The sequence below is a fragment of the Martes martes genome (genome assembly GCF_963455335.1).
Source record: "Martes martes genome assembly, chromosome: 8".
Lineage (NCBI taxonomy): Eukaryota > Metazoa > Chordata > Mammalia > Carnivora > Mustelidae > Martes > Martes martes.
The window spans coordinates 60,791,252-60,817,415 of record NC_137895.1 but is presented as its reverse complement, the minus strand read 5'-3'; the positions used below and the strand labels follow the sequence as shown (position 1 = coordinate 60,817,415).

Here is a 26,164-nt window from a genome sequence, read left to right as displayed (position 1 = left end):
TGTTGACTCTAAGACCTTTTCATTGGCCTTACTCATTTCATATTCTCATGTTCCTTCTTGGACAATTTGTATCTCATGATTGATACTAATAATTCCATTGCATATTTCTTTCAACTTGTTTGGCCCTCTCTCCTTTTATTTTATTATATATTTGTCAGTAACCCAACCTGGGTTATTCTCTGCCAACTCTGCAACTGCAGCAGGCCTGCTGAATGTTCCTGGAGAAAAGCACTCAACCACACTTTACTGGTCTTACTATCACCTCATGCCCACTACCCTCAAGTTGGTTTTTAAGATTTTCTGGCAAGCTATATGTGTCAGTAGTCCATTTATTCCTCTATTCATCTATAGGTCTATTTAATAACTTATCCTTGCTCCCCAACATGCCCACACACTTCCCCTCCCTTTCAGTCTTCTCAAGGCTATCTCTTTATTGACAGAAAAAATGGAAAAGAATTTCTATAAGCGTCCACCAACACATCTGTTATCGAACCTCACTTCTGTCCTTTCCTCTATTACATGGATGGACTATCTGTGCTTTAATCTGAGACTAATTTGGGCACTAGATCCCATGCTCTGCTCTCTACTCAAGGTCAACACTTTGGTCTCTGGTTAAGTTCTCATTTCTCTCATTATCAATTTTTGCTTCTTCAGTGGATATTCCTAGCAGCATACATACACTATGACTTAGTTCAATAAACAAAATTCCTGACCTACATTTCCCTGCACACTATCTTTTTCCTGTTCATCCTTAGAGCAAAGCCTCTTCAAGGATAATTCTCTACTTTCTATCCCAAATTCCTCTTTTCATATTCTCTTTTGAACCCATTCTAATCAAGGTTTCATTCCTAACACTTCCATCAAACTGTTCTTATTAGATTCACTAATGATATCCATTTTGCTAAATCCAGTGGCCAATCCCCAAATTTTGCCCTATCAGTAGTATTTGAAATGGCCGATTTTTCCTTCTTTAAAATGGGTTTTTCTCTTCGATTCTAGGCATAAGATATTTCTGGTCTCCAACAGGTTGCTTTTTCTCAGCCTCTTTTGTTGATTCTCTCCCAGCCTCTCAACTTTCAAATTGGTATGTTGCATGGTCTAGCCCTCAGATCTCTTCTCTTTTATATTCATGTTTCACCTTAAATAATCTCATCCAATCTCGTGGCTTTGAAAACCAATTATTTGCTGACAACTCCCATATTTTTATTTCCAGCCTCTCTTTTTCCCTCAGCTCAAGACATTCAATTTTCCACTTGACATCTCTAATTAGAAATTTCATATGGAACTCAAACTTAGTATACTTTGATCTAAACTCCTGGTTGGGGGTGCGTGGGTGCCTCAGTGGGTTAAAGCCTCTGCCTTCGGCTCAAGTCATGATCCCAGGGTCCTGGGATCGAGCCCCGCATTGGGTTCTCTGCTCAGTGGGGAGCCTGCTTCCTCCTCTCTCTCTCCCTGCCTGCCTCTCTGCCTGCCTCTCTGCCTACTTGTGATCTCTCTCTCTGTCAAAAAAAAAAGAAAAAAAAATCTTTAAACTCCTGTTTGCCCCCACTCTCTACTGACCTCCTGTAGTTTTCTCCATCACAGCAAATACTTAACCAATACTAGCTTGTATGGCCATAATAGTGGATTAGTGATTGCCACTTATCTTGACCCATCAGTGCCTGTGCCCTAATGCTTGTTAAATATCTGGAACATCCCTCCTATATGGAACATTATATATTTAATGAATAAATTAATAAAAGTTTGGGATTTGTTCAGGGACTCTAAAGTTACTGGTCTTGGATATATCAATGGTTCCAGTAAATGGATTAGGCTATATTAAATGCTTTAGGAGGTTATTATATATATTTATAGAGCAGATGTTTATCTAACAATGGTTTTAAAATGTCTAATGTACTTTAAAGTTACAAATGCAGTCAACACAGAGCAAATTTGAAAGCCAATTGAAAAATTTTTAAAGTCTGTATCAGCTTATTTTTTGCTAAATTCAGAAATCTTATTAATATGTTGTTTATCAATTATATTAAAAGCCATTTGCAATTTAAAATGATTGATTTTTGAGAAAGTTGATCAATTCAAAGTTGCTGAAAACTTCAGTGTTTTTCCTATATCATATGAACATATTCTTGCTCTCAAAGACTACAGAGACTTATAGTATTTGCAAAGATCAGAAGTAATGTAATATAACACTGAGATCAATTTTTTCTCACTTTAAAATAACACATTAAGAATTCCCATTTATTAACTGGCCAGCCAACATCTAGAATTGGCTGCAAGATTTAGTTTCAGTGAGTTAAAACAATAAGCTAAATCTATCTCAAACACTGTGAAAGGCTGTAAAAAATGCGAATTTAAAAATGAATTCCCATAAGAGTTTTAAATCACAGTTGAATAGTAATTGTGTTTTATTGCCTTTTTCAAAAAGCAGCTTGTCAGAATGTCCAGTCTTTAATGTAGTTCAACACACGATATTTGTACTGGAGTTACATAGAAGAATGACACTATGAAGAACAGTGAACTTCTAAAGAATCTTTTATAATTCTGATTCTGAAATGTCATCAGTACTTCACTAGACTCTGAAAAATAATCTTGGTTTTACTGATGGTACACATGTGACATTTATCCTGCCTGCAACGTAATCTCAGCCAGCTCCAAAAAGGAAAAGAGCAATGTAGTGACAAATGTAGTAATTAACATCTGGGTTTAGCAAGCAGGGAACAAGAAACATATGTTCACTATTAAGATAGGATTTACCCATTTGGATTTATTTTGACATTTGATTTTTGCTTAAAAAAAATAACATTGCTTAAACCATAAGTGATACTATTCCTTATTTTAAGAGGCTTTCAGAAATGAACAGCAATACTGATAAGAGCTAGAAATTACAATTAATATGGCTTTAAAATTTTAAAAAACAACAGCTGGTTATATATCTCAGCTGAAGTAAAATGTAGATACAGATGATTTTAGGTACTGCCATCATTTGCTGTAACTTTTTTTTTTTTTCTGTAACTTTTTTTTTAAAAGATTTTATTTATTTATTTGACAGACAGAGATCACAAGTAGGCAGAGAAGCAGGCAGAGAGAGAGAGGAGGAAGCAGGCTCCCTGCTAAGCAGAGAGCCTGATGCAGGGCTCGATCCCAGGATCCTGAGATCATGAACTGAGCCGAAGACAGAGGCTTTAACCCACTGAGCCACCCAGGCACCCCTCATTTGCTATAACTTTATGTTTATATTGTTCTTTATAAAGATCTTACTTAGTTGGCCACACAATTCCACCAAAACAGAGCAAAATTTAAAGCAAAAACAATTCCTTTTATCACAACTATCATTTGTTTGAGGAATGAAATTACATTGAAAGGAAAAAAAATTCTATTAGTGTGAGAGAAGAAAGTAAAACTAAACAAACAAATCCCAGGTAGATACAGGACTAGGATGTCTAAACTGATGCTTCCAATCTCATTAGAAGAGATATTGAGGAAGTATGTAATTACAGTCTTCATTTATGCCTATTTTCTTTTATCAACAGATTATATGTGTGTGTGAGAGAGATAGAGAGAGGCACACAGACAGGCAGACAGACAGAAAGACATGGTCTCAGATATTTACAAGCATCCCTCTATCTCAGTTGCTCTTGTGTCTTTAGACTAAAGCCCCAAAGACATCTGTCCCACCACTGAACTTTAAAACAGAGTTTTTATCTCATTTTCTGGACAAAGAGTAAGACTGCTTAGAATTGGGAATGATCCTAGAAGGGACTATGACAGTTGAGTTTAATAAGATAAAATTGTCCCGTTTTATATTCAAGCTGTATCTTCTACTTCCTCCCTCCCTCTTTTCCCATTCACTGCCATACATTTCTTTATGTTCATGTCTGTATGCGTTTATAATGGTGATGAGTGCATTGAGAATAAAGTTTATATGGTATTAATTGAATCTCTCCAAAGCTCTTAATTTAGGGTGTTATATATAGTAATGTTATACATGCCCAATACAAATTTAAAAATCTTGACAAAGCTATGTACTGTGATATAAAATATTTTAAACAGTTACAAATAAATGTACTAAATGTATTTTAGTAATAAATGTGCTAATGTAACTAAAAAAGAATATGAGTTTCAGTGTCTAGGCATAGTAAGATTATTTGTTTTTCCTACACTGCCATATGACAAGCAGCTATGAAAGGAGAAAAGTATTTTGTTTTTATATTTATTTATTTATTTGAAAGAGAGAATGAGAGAGAGAGACAGAGAGCACAAGCAGTGGGGAGGAGCAGAGGAGGGAGAGTCCTAAGCCAACTCTGCGCTGAGCACAGAGCCTCATGTGAGGCTCGATATCACAATCCTGAGATCACGACCCTGATATCACGACCAAAACCAAGAGTCGGACGCTTAACCAGCTGGTTAATCATCCAGGCGCCCCAAGAAGAAAAATATTTTTGGCCACCTGGGTGGCTCAGCTGGTTAAGCGACTGCCTTCAGCTCAGGTCATAATTCTGGAGTCCGGGGATCTAATCCTGCATCAGGCTCCCTGCTCAGAAGGGAGTCAACTTCTCCCTCTGACCCTCCCCACCTCATGCTCTCTGTCTCTCTCTCTCTCAAGTAAATAAAATCTTCAAGAAAAAAAGAAAAATATTTTTATATGGATTTTTCTGGGGCCAGGGATGGGAATTATTCTATCCCAGGAATATTGAGCATGAATATGAATTTACTTTAAACCTCTTATTAGAAGAGGAAAGGAAACTTGTGCATGTATAAAAATTTCCCTTAAGTCATTCACATCACTTAAAATAATTAAAATTCTCACATTACATTCATGACTTTATAGATTTTGGTGTTTATATAACTATGTACATAACTATGTTTATAGGGGAAAACTATCAATAATACAAAATTTTAAAAAAATCTAAAAAAAATCCCTTTGCTTTGAAATAATTTATGTGATATTTAGGTCAATAATGTTTTATTTAGTTAATTTTTTAAAAGATTTTACCTATTTATTTGACAGAGAGCAGAAGCAGAGGGAGTGGCAAAGGGAGAGGGAGAAGCAGGCTCCCTGTTGAGCTGGGAGCCTGATGTGGGACTTGATACCAATACCCTAGGATCATGACCCGTGCCAAAGGCAGATGCTAACTGACTGAGCCACCTGGGCATCCTTATTTAGTTAATCTTAAAATAAGTTTTCATTTCCAGTATATAAAAAAACTGAATCAGGGAAGTGTCTACCAACATATGGAGACACATAAAGTATTCACCATGATTAATCCATTTGAAGATAATTGAAAACTGACCACATTATGCGTTATACACAAAGAACTTGGGTGATTAGGCAGGTCACGCTGCTTATTAATGCTAATCAGCATCTGATGATATCGCTGTCAAATTATTATTGTTCTATTACCGTGTAATCCATATAATGAATAATTGTATCAAGTCCCACAAAGTTCCTTAGGAATAAGGGGGGAAAGCCAATGTACGAAGTTATGAAAGTCTTTATGGGGCCACTGCCACCTATCTACATAGACAGACTATTGACAAGGACTGTACACTCCTTAGGCCAGTGCCCACATCTGATTTAGCTTTTGACTTTCTAAAATAGAATTTCTCAAATCTGGCTGTGCATCTAAATCACTTATGTTAATAAAAAATAATACAGATACCTAAATGTCACTCTTTACCCAGAGAATTAGCATTTCTAAGGATGGGGCCTCACAGCATACTTTTTAAAACCTCCTCAAAGTGTTAAAAAAAAAAATTGATCACTTGCTGCTATTTTGACCCCCTCCCTGGCCAGACAGTATACAGCACCAGCAATCAATAAGCATTTGTTGAATGACTGATACAGTAGTTTTCCAAAGTGGTCCCTATTACGCTAGCACCCACATTTAATTTTTGTTGACTTGAGTTTTATTAATATAGCAATACTTTATTTATTTTGTAGTATAGAAATGACAATTAATAAATACATATAGGACTTACATCTCAGGAAGGTATTTTAATGTACTCCACTCATTGTGCAAAATTCAATTAAATTATTAGGGGACTGTTACTTTGGGAGAAGGCACACCTATAATATTGGCTTCCTTTTGTAAGAGACAAATGGGATTCCCCTTTTTGGAAGTCCAGTGTTAGAAGTTGGCTGACACATTCTCACTTGGAGCATTTCTAGGATCTGTGATTTTACAATAGTGTCTCATGTTTGATGATATAAATACCTCTTCTTTTTCCTTCTGTTTTTTTTTTTTTTTTTTCCTCACTCAACTATTAGACCTTAATTCCCCCAAGAAAAAAACAGTGTGGTGCCTGAAATTTCTTCAGCTTTCCTATTTCTAAATACTGACCAACAGAGATTAAAAACAACACAAAACAAAATAAAACATCTCTTCCTAGGGTATCTACAGGAGTACTTTAGTTGGCACATTAGCAAAGGTGAATGTGATGAATCCTGTGAGCTCCGTGTCCGGTGGTTTCGCTCATCTGTGCGTATGCAGCAACAATTGTGATGGGCAACAATATTCACTAAGCCTTGCTGTGTTAAGCTGTACTTGTGCAAGTGTTCCCTACTTGCTATGTCTGACTCCTCTGCATTCCTCTCTCATAACAGTCCTCTGCTAGCACTTCCATATGAGCTTATCCTGTGAACAGATATATTTAAGAGTTCCCTAATGAAAGCCTGCTGCCACATGAAAACAGATCTCAATATTTTCCTTATTCACGCTAGGGCCAGAAATCAGAAGGTCTCTCCACTTTACACTTACTTGTCTCTGCCTAAATAAGCTAAAGGCTGGCACCCGCCATGGTTACTGGATATTTTGCCAATTATTCTGCAAAGGCATAGCCCTTAAAACAGCTTTAGTATAATCAGTGAGGCAGCCTTCAGCATACATATCATCCCATCCACTATCCCCTCAGCATTTCCCTTATAAACAGCTGCCATACCCATAAGACCCTTGGACTATAGCATAGATAATGGACATGGACTTCAGAGAATGGCAGAATAAGTAAGGAAGATCAATATGTCAACATTCTAAAAAGGGGCACGCAGCTGGCTCAGTCGATAGAGCATGTGACCCCTGAGTTCAAGTCCCATGTTGGGCATAAAGTTTGCTTAAAAAGATTTCAACATTCTATATTCTTAAATATACAAAAAACACTTGAAATCCAATGTAATAGATTAAGGTGCCTAAATCCTATGGGGCAGAAGCTTCAGTTATATCTCATTTCCCATTACTCACTGATTAAGACATAAAACCAAATATATTTAAAAGATAGGATACAATTTATATTGGGTGTGCATGGACAATAGTTTAAATTCATGCATTCGCAATGTATCTACACATAACCACTTATTTATTTATTTATTTATTTATTTATATTCATTTGAGAGAGATACGGAGACAGACAGGAAGCACAAACAGGGGGAGGGGCAGAGGGAGAAGCAGACTCCCCACTGAGCAGAAAGCCCAACATGGGGCTCCATCCCAGGACCTGGAGATCATGACCCGAGCCGAGGGCAGATGCTTAACCATCTGAGCCACCCAGACACCCCTCTACACATAACCATTTATTATAGTATTGTTTTCCTACTGCCTAATATTGTTTTCAACAATTATTTTACATCTTTGTTTTCAGTTTCCTCATTACATAGTTCTATATCCCATGATGAACACATACTATTTGTTTCTTTCTCTTTGTTCATAACAAACATATTAAAAATGTGCTCTGAGTGGTCTTTCTGAAGACTGCAGTTATGACTCAGTGCACTATTAATGCTCATCCTTTAGATGCATGGCCAGGCAGTATTCCTAGGCTCTGTACTAGGTAACCAGTAGAAACTGTCTCTAAGCTAGCAGCTAGTAGGACTAAACTTTATTCTCTAGCAAGCCAGAGGTCCCTGTCATGGGGCTCATGTCGGATTATATGCTGGGGTAAGGAAAAATACCAAAATTACATTAATTTTTATTTTGTAACATCATCCAAATTTTCAATTTTTTTACAAATTTGTTTTTGTATATTTATTCATTATCTTTATTTTTTCAGATTCCAAACATTCTCTTTTTTTCTCAAGATTTTATTTATTTATCGGAGAGAGAGAGAGAAAGCAGACACAAGCAGGGGGACAGCAGGCAGAGGCAGAGGGAGAAGCAAACTCCCTGCTGAGCAATGAGCCCTGTGCAGAACTTGAACCCAGGACCCTGGGATCATGATCTGAGCCAAAGGCAGATGCTTAACCAACTGAGCCACTCAGGTGTCCCTCTAAACATTCTCTTTATTTGTGTTTGATTGAGAGGAAAAACTAAGTGTGGGCAAGGGAAGGGATGGGAGGGTTCACCTTGCCTGGGAGCCCCTCATTTGCCATCTATTTTTTCTACAAATTTTAAAACATTTATTACTTATTAGTTTAGTAGTTTCTGTGTAAAACATAAATGAATAACATGTTTTGGAAACATGAGCTAATTTCTTTAAAAAACATAGGGGCACCTGGGTGGCTCAGTGGGTTAAAGCCTCTGCCTTCAGCTCAGGTCATGATCCCAGGGTCCTGGGATCGAGCCCTGCATCAGGCTCTCTGCCAGCGGGGAGCCTGCTTCCCTTCCTCTCTCTCTCTGCCTGCCTCTCTGCCTACTTGTGATCTCTGTCTGTCAAATAAATAAGTCAAAATCTTTAAAAATAAAATTTAAAAAAAACCACAAACTTGTAGGATATAAGAATAAATAAGAGATTGCTGCTAAGTACTTTTCAGATGCAAACTTTCAATCTTTTAGGTTTTTAAAAGCAATATAAATCTATGGTTAATATATACTAGTGATTCTGTTATTATTTATTTAAAATATTTATTGACTATTGATGGGTTTGTAACTGTGCTATAAATGGGTAGCAATTAAATGAATATAGTCATTGAATTCTTTAAGCTTCAAAACAAGAGAAGAGCATATAACCATAATGGATGTGTGTTTAGGGTTCCCTCTATCTAGTGTAACTTTCTCCCAGTTTCTATTTACTAACGCCTATTTGCTCTTTAAAAACAACTTGAATGTCCTACTCTCTGGGATGTCTTCTCTAACTCACTTGGTATTGAGTTAAGTATACCTATATAAGTGCTCAGCCACTTGTCCTTTGGTACAAAATAGCATCTCCAGCTGAGAGTCTACTAGCCTGGAAATCATATCGTAGCACAATCTTCTTGAGTCCATATTTGCTAAAAGCCAGTAATATAGTAGGACACCAGAGTATCTACTATATTGAAGGCCAAATGTCTGACCATATCCAAACCGGAAAAAAAGGGAAAGATATCTATGGCATGAGTAATTTTTCTCAAACAATAGAATGCATCAGAACATCCCAGACAGCTTGTTAGAAACACAGACTGCTGGGCCTCATCTCCAAAATGTCTGATTTGGGGCCCTGGCGGACTCAGTTGGTAGAACATGTGACTCTTAATCTCAGGGTCATGAATTTGAGCTCCATGCTGGGTATAGAGATTATTAAAAATAAAGTTAAAATAATAACCAATGGCCAAATTTTCTGATTTAGTTTGTCTAGGATGGGGCCAAAAATTTGCATTCTTTTAAGTTCCCAAGTGAGGTTCCTAGCACAGTCCAGAAACTGTGCTCTGAGAACCACTAGTCTTAGAAACTGGTAATAGGGATTTGAAAAATCTCATCTCTTGCTCCTGACTATGTGGAATCAAACATAGTCATTATTGACAATTTAGTGTTGTTTTCTAATAGCCATTGGACCCTTATGGTCTGAATTGTGGGATTTTCTTCTTTTAAGTGGGTCTGATTCTCATCAAACCACAATATAACTCAATTGGGAGGTACAGCAGTAAGCTAACATCCTAAATCAGCAAACCTACAGTTGAGACAGAATTTTTAATACATTCATTAGCATATTGTATTTTTAAATTTCGGTAAGGTTTCCTTGATATACACTGATTTACTCTGCTACATAGCATGTAATTTTTAAAAATTTAAGCCATGTCTGGTCTCCTCTAATGAATTTCCTAAGCTCCAAGTAGGGAAGAAAGGTTTTTGAAGTAACAACTAAGTGAAACAGGATTCTTTGACCTTTTAAATCCCAGTGTGGGATCTAGTCTAGCCCTCCTATTACAATGCCTGCAATTTACTGAAGCTTAAAATATGTATCTACATGTACAGCATGATATTATGTATCATACACATGGTATAACCCAAGTGCTGCTGGCATTTAATTAAGACTGCAGGGTTCAGAAATGGCCTGTTTATGTCTGAAACAAGCCTGCGCCAAGTGGGCACCTGGGTGGGGGAAAAGAAAAGACGGGGTTCACAATATTTTAATTGGGAAACCCACACTAGCAGCAGTCAGTTTAATTGCTTCTTTCATTCACTCACAACTCCAACAATGGGCATTTTATTAATTAGCATATTGAATGTCAGAGATTAGATTTTTTAAATAAATATGGTAGCTTGTTGGCTAGAATGATTAATATTAGAAATGGGCTCCCACTGGTGACATCAAAGTGACTCCAGATATGTGGATTACTTAAGAATATTCCATAAATGGTTTCCATTTTTGATTGAAAAGGCAAAAAACCATAACAGGTGTGCACCCTGTACCCTTAGGGATAGTGTTCTAGATGATCCCTAAAGGGCCCTGTGTCTGTTCAAGAACTCTGGAGGATTCTGTTAGTTTGGTACTTGCCTCTGAAACTTAGCATTTGCTCATAGAAACCTTTCATGCAGATAGTGATATGAACACCTAATGTTAAAGAGAGCTAGTGCTGCCTTGAACATTCATAAGGAGTTGTAACATCGGTATGTGTGTATAGCTTATATACATATCTGTGTGTGAATAGGGTGGGGAGATCTTATGAATGCTGTTTTTGACTCATGTGAACGAGGGGAGCAGTATTGGGGTCTGATATTTCTCTTCAATTTTCCAGGCTATTCTCAGAATCCTTGGTGAGTATACCAAACACCTCACCAAGACTTCCTTAAATATTTTTTCAGATCGGAAGTGTCAATAGACCTAGACCCTCTGAAATGGTTCCCTATGAGAAAAAAGGCATATTTGAGCATAGGATGGGGGTGAAGAGCAGAATGGCAGATAGCTCTGAAAGCTGAGGGTAGTATGGGTAAGGATTGCAGTTGTGACTCCTATTTTTGATAATGGTAGATTAAGTCACGTAGTGCAAACCTCCTGCTGAGGATAATTGGATTATTACAATTTGGTTTTTAAACTTTGCTTGAAAACATCAGAGAGCTAACAAGATAGTGAAGAATTACCAGGCTAGGGTCTGGGACAAGGATTTGGAGACGTGAAAGGGTTTTGGCACTACTTTTTTATTGTGGGTTTTTATTGGTATAGGTTTGAACTGTGGAAGGGCTGAAAGGTTGAGCAGTACCTACTTTGCAGAGATAATAGGAGAGGAAATAGAATCCAGTGCTGCCAAGGAAGCTCTTGCTGAATCTGTCTTATTTTGGATTTAGAATCAAATTCACATCTAAGGAAAAAGATGAGCCAGAAATAAGCCCTCATAAAAGCTACAGTTTGGTTTTGAAAAATCCGAATCCCTGCAATTGAATTTCAGCAATCCCAGACCGTTAATGTCCTCAGATATTACAGTTCTTTAGTACAAGATAACGGTAACATAGGCCTCCAATTATTTCTACAAAAGATATTGCAGTACAATATCTGGCCACAATAAAAAGGAAAATAACTAGGCTTGGCTTACAAAGGAACAAGACTGAATGATAAAAGACTAGTAGAAACACTAGACAATAGAAATATACATGCAATGAGCCACAATACTGAAGTTTTTAGAAAGATTTAAAAAGACCTATGGTTAGGGGCTCCTGGGTGGCTCAGCTGGTAGAATGTTCCACTTCCGATTTCAGCTCAGGTCATGGTCTCAGGGTCCTGGGATCAAGCCCTGCATTGGGTTCCCCACTAAGCAGAGAGCCTGCTTGAAATTCTCCCTCTTTCTCTCTCCCTCTGGCCCTTCCCCTGCTCACTTGCTCACTCTCTCAAATAAATAAAGTAAGAAATCTTAAAAAAATAACTATGCTTATTATTTTCCAAGAAACCATAAAAAGAACAAATTTTCAGCAAATAACAAGAAACTGAAAACAAGGAAATTCTAAGACTGAAAAATATCATAACTGAAATTAAGAGCTCAAAGGATGTATTTAACAGTATACTAAACACAGATAAGTAGAGAATAAATAACTCAGAAGATAAGTCAGAAGAAACTACTGAGAATAAGTTATGGAGAACAAAAGGATAAAAAAAGACAAGAGTAGAGGCATGAGACATAGATAATACAGTGAAAAGGATTAACTTATATTTGATTACACCTTCATAAAAAAAGGAAAGAGGAAAAACTATTAACAATATTTCAAGCAGTAATAACAGAATTTTCCAAAGCTGATGAAAGACATCAGGGAGCAAATTCAAGAAGTGCTAACAAGCATGATAAATAAAAACAAACTTATATCTGAGCAATTAAAATAAAACTGTGTGGGGCACCTGGGTGGCTCAGTGGGTTAAAGCCTTTGCTTTCAGCTCAGGTCTTGATCCCAGGATCCTGGGATCGAGCCCCACATCGGGCTCTCTGCTCGGTGGGGAGCCTGCTTGCCATCCCCCTCTCTCTGCCTGCCTCTCTGCCTACTTGTGATCTCTGTCTGTCAAATAAATAAATAAAATCTTAAATAAAATAAAATAAAACTGTGAAAACCAACAGTAAAAAGAGAAATATTAATAGCAGATAAAGAATAAAGAAAAAACAGTTTCAAAGATGAAACAAATATGATAGGTGGGTTTTAAATAGAATCAATGGATGCTAAAAGACAATGAACCAATAGCTTTAAAGATTTTAAAATAAAATCATTGCTATCCAAATAGTATAGTCAGCTAAAATAACCTTTGAGAATGAAGACAAAAACTTTTCAGATAAATACAAATTTAGAAATTTTTTCTAGTAGCAAATTCCTATTTTAAAAAATAATAAATAGTATTCTTCAGATAGAGAGAAAGCAGCATCAGATATAAAGTCAGTTATGACAGCGGAAATGAGATATGTGGGTAATATTAAACAGATATTGATTGTGTAAAACAACATAATACTTATTAAGCTTATGGGATACAAATGTAGATATATATTATTAGTATAACATATAAAATTCAACTGAGTTAGATAGAGTTAATCCACAGGAAAAATCATAGTAAACATTTATAAATATTTTAAGAGAATAATAACAAAGATACAATACTGTATGTAAAAACTTGTGGGGTGGATTAAATCTTGATTAGGAGGGGGGATTTAGAATTTTAAATGTGTAAGTGAGGATAGGTTGAAAATAAACAAACTATCTAAGAATGTAATAAATAGAACAGCAAATTATAACCAAAGGAAGCAGAAGAAAGGAATTAATAACAGTCAAACATAAATGAAATAGAAAACTAATATAATAGAGTCAATAAATCCCACATTTCATTCTTTGCAAAGATTGGTAAAATTCATAATCCTCTGGCAAGACTGACTAGGAAGTGACATACTTGAAGAACAGAAGAGTAGACATCTTTTCAGATCCTGTAAGTGTTGAAAAGATTGGGAGAAGATGCTCTGAATAATTTTATGCCAATAAATAAGCACAAATTCCTAGAGAACTATAACTTAGACCCAGCAAGAAATAGAAAATGTGAATTGTCCTATAACTCTTAAATAAATTGAATCTCCGGACCTACATGGCTTTACAAATTAAAGAAATAAAACCAATTTTATACAAACTCTTCCAGAGAAAAGAAGAAAAGCAAGAAGTCTTTGCAACTAATATTATGAGGCCAGGATATTCTCCATTCTAACCTGGTAAGGACATTATAAGATAGAATATCTTTGTTATTAACAAAGCTGAAAACAAATGCTAAAGAAAATGTTAAGTCAGGGGTGCCTGGGTGGCTCAGTGGGTTAAAGCCTCTGCCTTGGGCTCAGGTCATGATCCCAGGGTCCTGGGATCTAGCCCTGCACTGGGCTCTCTGCTCAGCAGGGAGCCTGCTTCCCTTCCTCTCTGGTGATCATTGATCAGCCCAATAGATTCAGAACAAAAAACTAGATAAATTCAATTTTCTTTACTGTCAAATTTTTTTTTTTATAACATAAGGAAACTTTCTTAAAATAATAAAGGGTACCTATAAAACCTGTGTACTTAATGAGAAACTTCTTCCCTGAATCCAGAAATAACACGAGCATATCTGCCATCACCACTTGGAGGCCCTGCACAATCAAAATAGCCATAAAAAGAAGATAATATAGGAAACTCCCTTTATGACATCGAGGTAGGGCATGTTCTAATCATATAAGAAAATACAATACATTTTACTATATTAAAATGAGGACTTTCTATTTATCAGAAGACATAATAAAAAAAACAAGGGGACAAAAGACAGAGTGAAAGAAAATCATTACAATGTATTTAATTAACAAAGGACTTCTATCCACAATGTATGAAAAATACTATAAATCAGTAAAAGAATGTCATATAATTTAATAGTAAAAGGGCAAGAGACATAAACTGGCACTTCACCAAAGAGGATATCCAAAGGACCAAACACATGAAAAGGCGTTCCATCGCATTAGTAGTTAGGAAAATACAGACTAAAATGCAATGAAATGCTCACTCACCAGAATGGCTAAAATTAAAAAGACTGGCAATACCCGGTACAGACAAGGTTGTGGAAAATGGGAACACTTATTCACCACAAGCAGGAGCCTATAACATTTAAGATCACCATATCCTAAGATCCAGAAATTCTGTCCTAGGTGAATCACCAACCCGGGTGCATGAAGAGACATACAAGTAAAAGAAATGTTCATAATAGCATTATTTGTAATAACCCCAACTTGGAGACATTCCAAATGTCTATGTCAAGAGGAACCTATTAATTGCAATACCTTCATGTAACAGAATGCTAGATAACAATGAAAATCCACATATCTTAGATGCAGTCTCTCCCTGTGTTGCTGGTTTAAACAATCATTTTGTCATCTCCCAGTTCTGGGGTTTGGCTGAGATCACCTATGGTATTCTGGCTTGAGGTCTCTAATAAACAGTCATTTGGTGATTGGAGCTGGGGTCATCCACTCAAAATACTGTGATGTTGATGCTAGCTGCTGGCTGAAACCTCAGCTGGGCACCGGCAGGGTGGTGTCACTTCTACCAAATCTTTTGTAGACTTTTCTAGATACATGTTACACATGTATGCATGTATACAATTTTAAAAGCTAAAAATGGAAAAGAATGTAGTTCCAGTTCAGTAAAGAGAGCCAGGATCTGGAATAATAGGTTGTTGAGAAAAAGGGTCAATATGTATTTGGAAGAATATTCTTCGCATATTTGTTATTCTTTTTATTGTTTTTAGGTTCTCACTACCCTCCAAGGCTTAGCTCTAGCTCTTGACATCCTGGCCCTGACTTCCTTGCTGGTTTTAGTCTTCCTTTCACAGATACCTCACAACAATGCTGACGTCCCACTGAATTATGTTCTTGCACTTCTTCATGGATCTCTGTGATAGAATAATGGCCCTCCAAAGATGTGTGCATTCTAATCCCCAGGACCTGTGTAGATGTACTACCTTAGGTGGCAAAAGGGGCTTCGCAGATAAAATTAAATTAACAATCTTGAAATGGTGAGATTATCCTGGATTATTCAGGTGGGTCCCATGTAAACACAAGGAGAGTCAGACTAAGAGTCTGAGAAGGAGATGTGATGACAGAAGCAGAGGTCAGAATGTACAATTGCTGGAAAGGCATAAGCCAAGGGATGCAGGAAATTTCTAGAAACTGAAAAGGCAAGGAAATGAATTTTTTCCCCCTATCTCCCAAAAGATCCAGCCTACCAACACCTTGAGTTTTGTCTCTTAAGGCCCATTTTCAGGATTCTGACTTTCAGAACTGAAAAAAAAAAAAAAATAGACCTGTGTTGTTTTAAACTTCCAAATTTGTCATAATTTATCACAGGAGCAATAGAATCTAACGCTACCCCTTCTTCTTCTTTTTTCACTTATGACCTTTCCTATATTGTTTGGTTCTATTTGAAATACTTCCTTAGGCCAACTCTTTTTAAAACCCTGTGACCTCACTCATGAGGAATTTAAGAAATAAGGCAGAGGATCATAGGGGAAGAGAGGAAAAAATGAAACAAGACGAAACCAGAGAGGGAGACAAACCAGAGAGGGAGACAAATCCTAAGAGACTCTTAATCATAGGAAACAAACTGAAGGTTGCTCTGGGTGGGGCGGGGGGGAGGGGGGCAGTATGGAGGGATGGGGTAACTGGGTGATGGACATTGGGGAGGGTACGTGTTGTAATGAGTACCGGGCATTATGAAACACTAATGAATCACAGACCTGTACCCCTGAAACAAATAATACATTAAAAAAAAAATCCTACCTGTTGTTAAAGATTAAGATCAGATGCTCTCTTTGAATCCTTTTTACTATCACAGTCATAAATAATTCTTAATCCCCCCAAATCTAGGGCACTTCCTAGCCTTGATAGTCCACTAATCACATATTATTTCATTATTTGAGGTCAAGGTGCTATATATCTTTTTTGCTGTTCCAGTTTTCTGTTCAGGAATTTTATACATATTGGGCATTACATTTGTTGAATGAATATGAGTACAAAAATGTTATCATCAAGTATATTTATAAAGATTTCTAGTAATAATACATAAAATAGTGGAAATTTTTATAAAAAATATAAAGGTAAATTGTAACATACGTTTGCAACGTCATATGATCCATTTAATATCTGTTCCATGTAACGATTTAGGTCTCTGAATCTTTTGTGGTCTGAATTTGTAAAAGGTAAGTGCCACCAATGAGGAAACCTGTTTAAAAAAAAAATGTATCTTCATTAGTTTGAAAATTTGCTTCTTAGGTTGTTTATGAACTTACAGCATCAGACTGAAAGGCCAATGAAAATATTTTTTTATAAAATGAAACACATCATTAATCCTGAGGGTTTCATTAACATGGTTGTGGTCACTTGTGCTATTTTAACTTTCATTAATATTAATACTAATTTAATTTAGCATATTAATTTAATTTAATTTAACATATTAATATATATGTTCGTTCTTGCCGTGTTTATAGAAGACCACACATTTTGTCCTTTAAATATATATGGAGGCTTAATAAATATTTTCTGAAATTAATGATCCATAATTTTTGAAAAAGGTCAGATTGTATTTGTTTTGGGTTTGCTAGAGATATTTCTACACTAACTAAATTAAACAATTTACCAAGTGACATATGTTTCCATCTGGTCTTAGTCTTTTGGGGCCAAGTATCACTTTCCTTAAGAGTCTAACTTGCAGAATTCCCTCTGCAGTATCCAGTGATTCATCTTGATGGGTTAGATGTGATTAAGACCAATTACTAAGTGGAATGACCTATTAATGGTTAGCATTTGGTAAAATATTTTGCTGGCTAAATACATCTTTTTTGCAACTACCCTGTGTCTTGCTGCTTGCTGCCTCCTTCACACTTCTGCTTCTTTGGTATAGATATTTTCCTAGGGTAAGGAGCAGGAGGGATAGTGAAAGACTGTCAGCAAACACAGAAGTATGCAGGTATGAATGCAGGCCATTCCATTCACTGCTTCTTGTTAGAAATGTTAAGGAAGACCAAAATAATGTTTGTGTATTTAAATAATTGACATTTTATTTTTAAAAAGTTCTCCTGTAGTTCTAAGGCATAAAGTACTAATAACATTTTTCATTCACATTTGATTATTACAACATTGATAAACAATTAACAAAATCAGAAATGCATTTGATAAACAGATGGATTGGGCAGGTTTTAAATATTAATTTTTATATCTGTAGATGAATTTTCCTTATTGTGAAAAGAAAATGGAGTTCAACATCAGTTCTATTCCTTTGTTTATGTTTTTACAGAGGTAAGTACTAAAAGTCTTATATATAATTAAGCACAAGAGAATAGAGAAATTTAGCCATAGTAATGTCATTCAATTGTTGAAATGTTTTTGAGTTGTATGCCACATATAATATAGCAATCATTTTGTGAGAATGATTTTTCATGATCTTTCATCTGACAATGACATCATGTCCTGCCTCCGTTTTGTTCAGGCTAAAGATTAGGAAACTCTTGAGTTGCAAAGAGATTTGATATCTGATTATTAGAATAATTCCTTTTTTTCAATATTGGTATTGAACTAATGTTTTTGGTTTGCCTTTTATTTCATTCTCAAAGATTTTTTCCTCTCTAGGAATTCTGGATGGCTGGAAGAAGAGCAATGTTGAAAGCAGAAAGGGAAAGGAAGTCCACCCTTTTTAAGCAGGTTAATTTTAGAGAAGACCATTAATTTTACAGAAGATTTCCATGCCTGTGTATTCTTGGAAGGTACTCAGAGTCTTCTTTGAAGACCACTATTATATACTACGACTAACTTAAATTTTATTCTTTATGACTCTTTCTAATCATACTCTTCAGATCAGGTTTACATAATTCTTGTAGGGCTTCTCTGAGTAAATTTAGGAGTCAGAGGAAATCTTACTTTCATCCTTCATTTATATGCATCAATGGAAGCCTTAGCTCCTTTGGAATTGTCAACATGCAAATATTGTCAAGGGCATACAGGAACTATATGCCCCCCACCCCACCACACACATGCACACACATACACATTGCTGGAATGGTTTTAAAATCAATTTAAATACGAGGCAGTAGCTGTTGAGCAAGGCATAATCCTAAGTAAAGCTGACAATTGAAAAGAAGCATATGTAGAGAGATTTTTAACACTTTTAAGGTCTTACAAGTTGTCCTAATATGTAGTACACAGATAAAAGTATAAAACAGAGTAGTTTTTGAAACCAAAAAGGGCAGTCACTTAACAATGACCAACATTTTTTTAAAATCACTAACTAGGGGCGCCTGGGTGGCTCAGTGGGTTAAGCCTCTGCCTTCAGCTCAGGTCATGATCCCAGGGTCCTGGGACAGAGCCCTACATCCAGCTCTCTGCTCTGCAGGGAGCCCATTTCCTTTCCTCTCTCTCTTCCTGCCTCTCTGCCTACTTGTGATCTCTGTCAAATAAATAAATGAAGTCTTTTTTAAAAAAATACAATAAAATCACTAATTAGTAGATTTTATTTATTTTATTGTATTTATTTTATTATTTGGTAATCATACAATGGCAACCACTGATGATGAATTTGATATTTGCAGTCAAACTTTGCACTTTTTTTGCTAGCACCTTTTCTGTTATTCTATCAGATGTTTTTTGGTAATTCTTAAAGCTGGTGCTGCTTTTAAGTTTTCATAATAACATTCCTTCCCTCTCAGTCTCTTGAACATGCTCTTAATTTGTTCACCTCCTGATGCTTAAAGCATCTGTATTTCAAAATTCCTGTGACATCTGCAAGCACTGTTTTTCATAAACACGAAGTACTTCGCTCTTCAGTATTGCACAGTATCTCTCTATCCATTGATAACTTTGCTTAGAGGTATGTTTTAGAAAGGGATTAAATCCTGAAAGCCTGGCAAAAATCCACATGTAAAAAGTATGTCAGGTCAAACCATAAGAGGCTCTTAATCTTAGGAAACAAACTGAGGGTTGCTGGAGGGGAGACTGTGGTGGCTGGGTAATGGACATTGGGGAGGGTCTGTGCTATGGTGAGTGCTGTGAATTGTGTAAGACTGATGACTCATAGAACTGCACCCCTGCAACAACTAATACATTATATGTTAATTAAAAAAAATGTATGTCAGCTCAGATATGGACATTCACATTGTTAAAGGACCATTTACTTAACAAAAATCTCAGTATAAAGACAAAATCACATTTGATTTTCCCTAAGTGCCAAGAGAATCTCTGGCAAGTTAAATCTTTCTAAAGTCAAGATACTCCTTTGGTATACACTGAATGAAGTCTATGACCTAAATTTGGTTAGTTCTAAGTGATGAATTTTAGCAGGTTTGTTTGAACAGAAGTAATTTTCAATTATATTCTTAATGTGTTTATGTTTAGTATTTTTAAAATTATAATATGAACAAAAGCAATGGTTTCCAAGATTGTTTGACAACGAACATAACAAATAATTAAATTTAGATAATCCAAGTCAAAGTTAATAATTCACAACAAAGTGAGTTGCTATTAGTAAATTTTACTTATATACTAACTGATATTAATGAATTGTTTTCTGGTACAGGAAATAGATATATCAGCGCTTTTTACTGTAGTTATTTGTTGAAAGAGTAGATATATCCAATTTAGTTCTGCATTTTCAGTTTCAATTTTATTAAAAACAGGCAAATAAAACAATTTTCCTGATAACTGATGAAAAATTAAATCGCTTCTGGATTTTTCTGTCTACAAAATCAATGGCTTGAAGCAAACAGAGAAATTGCAAACCTTGTTCTGTTTTATGAGACAAAGGTTCTTTACTCTGGGAGCAATATAGACTCTGCTGGGATAGGTTCAATGGCATTGGAGTCAGAATGCTGTGTTGCTCACAAATAGAAAACCCCATAACCATAATTTTTCCTCATGTTCAAGGACAAGTACTGCAGGCAAAACACTGAGGAGAACAGTGCCTTACTCTGGGAGAGTCAATGATGCAAACTGCTTCTGAAGTTGGCTGTGAAGTTTTGAAAACTGGTCAAATGATTTTTCTGTCAGGCTTGTTTCATTGTTACTGTGTGTCACCCGGATTAGATACAGCTGCAGAAAATAAACAGACAAAAATCAAAAGGTGGCATTATCAACCTGTGATACACTTTAAAATCTGGTTTCATGTGGGCTAAACAAAGCAAGAACCTTTCTGCAAAAAGCCATCGCAAGAGCTAAGAGATGCAATTTGTAAAGGCAAAATTACCTATAAATGCAGTATACAAAAATATCATAATCTTATGTGCTGGGAACAGACTGCCTAATTTCTGCTCTTTTTTTTCATGTGGACATTTTAATTAGCTCTTGATTTATAGTCTACCACAGGGCAGGAACTGTTCTCTTTGATGGTTCTCTACTAATAGCTCTGGTTGTTATGATTTCTCCTTAGAACATTCTCTTTTAATGGCACTTCTGCTCAAACTGTCACAGTTTTCATTTGCATAGTAAAAAAAAAATTATGATATAAGGAAGGATGTGTAGCATAGTGAAGGGAAGTCTGAGATGAAGTCAAATGATACTTAAGTCAAAATAACAGAGTTGAGACTTACATTACTAGTTTTCTTGCTGAACCCTAAAATTGTCGCTCTTTGAATTGACCTGGTTACATTCAGCATACAGGATTCCTGGGGCAAAGTCGGTGAAGTAGATTTAGCAGGGTTTATGGCTGTCATTTGTGCAAGTGTATGGATCAAGTTATTTAACTTAACAGGGAAGCACTCCAGACTTTCCTTTATTTTCCTAAGGAAATGGAAAAGAAAAGATAGTGAGTAACATTTCCCTGAGTTGACTCATTTCATTTAAGATTTGTTTCCTTGTGTTTGTTAAATGTGGAGGAAAAACTCAAGAACCATGTTTGTTTATTTGGAGCCAACTATTAAACGTTATTTTTAGAAACCCCAAGTCCACATCTTGACTTGTTAGCAGATATAAAAGAAACCCACGTGGTGAAATAGAAAACTAATTGTAATTTTGTATTTTACCTTATTTTAGGCTTGTTTTCTATTTTTAGAAATGACTCATTTAAAATTTAATTTTAGTTTATAATTATTTAAAGTATTTAAATAATTCCAGAAGTTAAAACTATAGAATATATATTCCAAGAAACTGAGCACCTATCCTTGTAATCTCTGTATTATTCCTTCCCTTCCCCATATTTAAATATTTTAAAATACATGGTTTAACTTTTATTGCTTTTTTATTTTATTTTTCTTTGGTTTGGTTTTGATGTGTTTCTGCTTTCTAAAAGTCTTTTTTATTTCTTGTATTTGAGGTTTGCAATTATGTTCTAATGATATAAATGTCTTCATATAATGTTCTTTATCTCCTCTGTACCTTCTTCTTTAGTATCTGACTTGCAGTGTTGTCCTTTGGATCCCAGTTAATATTATAAAGCAAATGGTGTTCTTATTCTGTTCTTCATATGTGCTTCCTTTTCCACTTCCATTTTTTATAGAGCTATTGTATCTACAATGTATAATATCTGTATTATACATACTACATAGTGTCTCTTCTAGCATTGACTCTTAAATTTTCTACCAGGCATTATGTCTGCATCTTTGTCATTTTGACTACATAAAGCTCATTCTCTAGTAAATTCCTCAGAAACTGCTCAAAGAAGTATGTTTCTGAATTTTGGGTGTTGACAATAGTTTATGGACTGATTTGAAAATCATTTTGGCTGGTTACATCATCCTTGGCTCATATTTCTCTCTTTTCTTAAAAAAAAGATTTTATTTATTTATTTGGGGGTGAGAGCACAAGCGGCCAGGGGTGGGGAGGGTGGGGAAGTGGGATTGGAGGGACAAGCGAGCTCCCTGCTGAGCAGGGAGCCTGACATGGTTCTCTGTCCCAGGACCCTGAGATCATGACCTGAGCTGAGGGCAGATGTTTAACTGACTGAACTACCCAGGCAGCCCTTACATTTCCTTTTTTGAGTGCCATTAAAACATCATTCCATTTTCTTTTTGGAATAAAGAATTAGTATCCCAGGGCGCCTGGGTGGCTCAGTTGGTTAAGCAACTGTCTTCGGCTCAGATCATGATCCTGGAGTCCCAGGATAACAAATAAACAAAATCTTAAAAACAACAACAACAACAACAACAACAACAACAACAAAAGAATTAGTATCCCAAACTGATAACATACTGAACTTCTTTCTCTCCTAAATAATTTGGTCTTTTTACCTGGATACTTGAAGAAAGTTTCTTTTTCTTCAAAGTCCAATAGGTTTCTAAAATATGTTTCATGTTGGTTATTCTAGGTAATTTTGCCAAATATTCAATGTTTTAATGTAATTTCAAGCCTTTTGACTTCAGGAAATTTAATTATGATCCTAGTATTTATTAAAGTACTAAATAAAGGGCCATCTGGGTGTCAGTTAAACATCTGAGTCTTAATTTTGGCTCAGGTCATGATCTCAGGGTCCTAAGGTCAAGCCTTGCTTTGGGCAGCATGGAGCCTGCTTGAGATTCTCTTTCTCCCTCTCCTTCTGTCCCCTCCCAACCCTGCACTGTCTCTGTCTCTCTAAAATAAGTAAATAAATTTTAAAAAATACTAAATAAATAATTTAGTTGTGATACCATTTTAATATATTACTTTGGTTTTCTTTTTCAGGAAATTTCATTATGTATATATATGCTGGCTTTTCATTGCTTTTATTTAAAAGTCATCCTTTTGTTCTTCTTTTTCTCTGGAGGCATCTGTTATATTGTCATGTTTATTCTGTGTTCCTTCTGGTTTGCTTTTAAAACTGTTTTCTTTTCCCAGAAATGAACCCACAACTATATGGCCAATTAATCTTTGACAAAGCAGGAAAGAATATCCAAAGGGAAAAAGTCTCTTCAACACATGGTGTTGGGAAGACTGGACAGCAACATGCAAAAGAATGAAACTGGACCACTTTCTTACACTATATACAAAAATAAATTCAAAATGGATCAAAGACCTAAATGTGAGACCTGACACCATAAAAATCCTGGAAAAAAACACAGGCAGTAACTTCTCTGACATTGGCTATAGCAATTTCTTTCTAAATCTGTCTCTTGAGGTGAGGGAAACAAAGGCAAAATAAAAATAAAAATAAAATAAAAATAAAAATAAAATAAAAATAAAAATAAAAATCTTCTGCACAGCAAAGCAAATAATCAGTAAAAGTATAAGGCAACCTATGAAATGGGAGAAAATATTTGCAAAAGACTATCTAATAAAGGGTTAGTATCAAAGCTGTATAAAGAGCTTATAAAACTCAACACCCAAAACCCAAATAACCTGGTTTAAAAATGAACAGAAGACATGAATAGACATTTTTCAAAGAATGCATACATTTGGCCAATAGACCCATGGAAAGATGCTCAACATCACTGATCACTAAGGAAATGCAAACCAAAATTAGAGAGAAATATCACCTCCCATCTGTCAGAATGTCTAAAATCAACAACACAAGGAACAACAGGCGTTAGGGAGGATGTGGAGAAAGGGGAATCCTCTTGCACTGTTGGTAGGAATGCTAACTGGTGCAGCCACTGTGGAAAACAGTATGGAGGCTCTTTAAAAAGTTAAAAATAGAACTACAGTATGGCCCAGAAATTACACTGGGTATTTACCCAAAGAATACAAAAATACTCACTGAAAATGATACATGCATCTCAGTGTTTATGGCAACATTATCTACAATAACCAAATTATGGAAAGAGCCCAAATGTCCATTGACTGATGAATGTGGTATATACAACAGAGTATTATTCAGCCATAAAAAAGAATGAAATCTTGTCAATTGCAATGACGGAGCTAGAAACTATTAAGTTAGGAAAAATAAGTCAGAGAATGATAAATTCCATACGATTTCACTCATATGTAGAATTTAAGAAACAAGCAAAGGGGAAAAGAGAAAGAGAGGCATTCCAAGAAACAGTCTTAACTATAGAGAACAATCTGACTGTTACCAGAAGGGAGGTGGATGGGGGGATGGGTTAAATAAGTGATGCGGATTAAGGTGTGCACTTGTGATGAGCAGCAGGTATTGTATGGAAGTGTTGATTCATTATAAATTAACTAACATTACACTGTATGACCTGCAACTATTATTACATGTATTTTACTAACTTGTATTAAATAAAAGCAGAAAAATGAAATTTAAAGAATTATGTTTTCTTTTATTTTTCTTTCTTTCTTGAGTTCCATCACCTCATTTCTGAGTTTTTCTAATTGTGATATATATTTTTCTTTCATGTCTTTATCGTTGCCTTGATTTCTTTTATCTCAATTTGAAATATAAAGATACAATTTCTTCCTTTGGTGGGAATGTCTTTCTGGCATACTTCATTGTAGGGACTTTGTTTTACATCTTATTTCTTTATTTCTCATCATAATTTTGTATGACAGTCAAACATGATCCATTTGCTTGGTTATTTTAACATGAAATTTGCACTCCTGAAATTTCAGGAAGGAGTAGAAAGTCTTTGAGGGTCTGAAGCTCCATTTTCTGTTGTTATAACACAGTGATAAAAAATGTCATTTCATATTTTCTGAGATATGATTCTTTTCCTTAACCTCTCGCCCCCAATTTTTTCTGGACTTTGGTTTTCCTTTTCTCCTATGATCTTTCTCGTCTCATCTTGGAATATACATCTAGCAGTTTCTCTTTGGTGTAGGACTTTTTCCTGAAAGGAAGCTCCAGTTACCTTTGAAAGCTTATAAAGTGCTCTGACATTTTCAGATCTGCCACAGAAACCCTTGCCCATCCCAGTGAACTGGAATGTGTAAATATTCTTCCCAGTTTTAGCTGCTATTATGAGATTGGTCTGCTCAGCTTTCCAATGAGTACCTGTGGGGTCTTTGGATCCTGTTCTCAGGTCAGTCAGGTGATCTATTGCTTCTTTAGCTTCTTCCCATGACATGCTGATACACAGATCTTATAACTGAATGGTTTGTCCTACCTGCTTATATTTTAAGGTTCTTGGGATTACTTTCTTGCATAGTTTTATTGTAGATATTGCCCATAGTTTTTGAATTTTGTTACCCTATTTGATATGTCTGTTTTACTTGAAAGAGATTCAGGAACATTAAACAAAACTTGACTTGTTATAAAATATAATTCAAGCCACACAGTAAAATATGAAGTAAAATGGGAAAGGTTCCCTTCATCCTTCCTCTAGTACCACTCTCTCCCAGAAATAACCACTAGAACAATTTGATTTTTTTTTCCATTTAATTTTTTTTTTTTAGCTTTCTTTTACATTTGTGCAAACAAATAGATAGGGACATATATATACAGTATCTTTACTCCTACTACATGCCGGGTGCTATTCTAGTGTTGGGATATAGCAATGAGTAACAGAAATTTTTCCCTTTATAGAGTTTATATAATGTGAAATTCAGACAATAGTGAAATAAACACTTAAAAATAAAGGATTTGAGAAAGTAATATATGCTATAAAGAACACTAAGATAGAAATTGTAGAGAGGGAATAAAAGGTAGGTAACGGTGTTGCGATA

The 26,164-nt window shown here is 35.6% G+C and overlaps 1 protein-coding gene across 1 annotated transcript in view; it reads right to left on the bottom strand.

Annotated features, from left to right (window-relative positions):
• The window catches only part of PIK3C2G (phosphatidylinositol-4-phosphate 3-kinase catalytic subunit type 2 gamma), a 343,791-nt gene that overhangs the window by 45,749 nt on the left and 271,878 nt on the right, over nucleotides 1–26,164 (bottom strand). The window contains exons 27-29 of the mRNA XM_080811598.1: nucleotides 21,220–21,409; nucleotides 20,601–20,722; nucleotides 16,760–16,868 (exon numbers count right to left, since the gene is read on the bottom strand). Coding sequence (XP_080667724.1) covers nucleotides 16,760–16,868; nucleotides 20,601–20,722; nucleotides 21,220–21,409 — 421 coding nt within the window. The remainder of the gene's footprint in view (nucleotides 1–16,759; nucleotides 16,869–20,600; nucleotides 20,723–21,219; nucleotides 21,410–26,164) is intronic.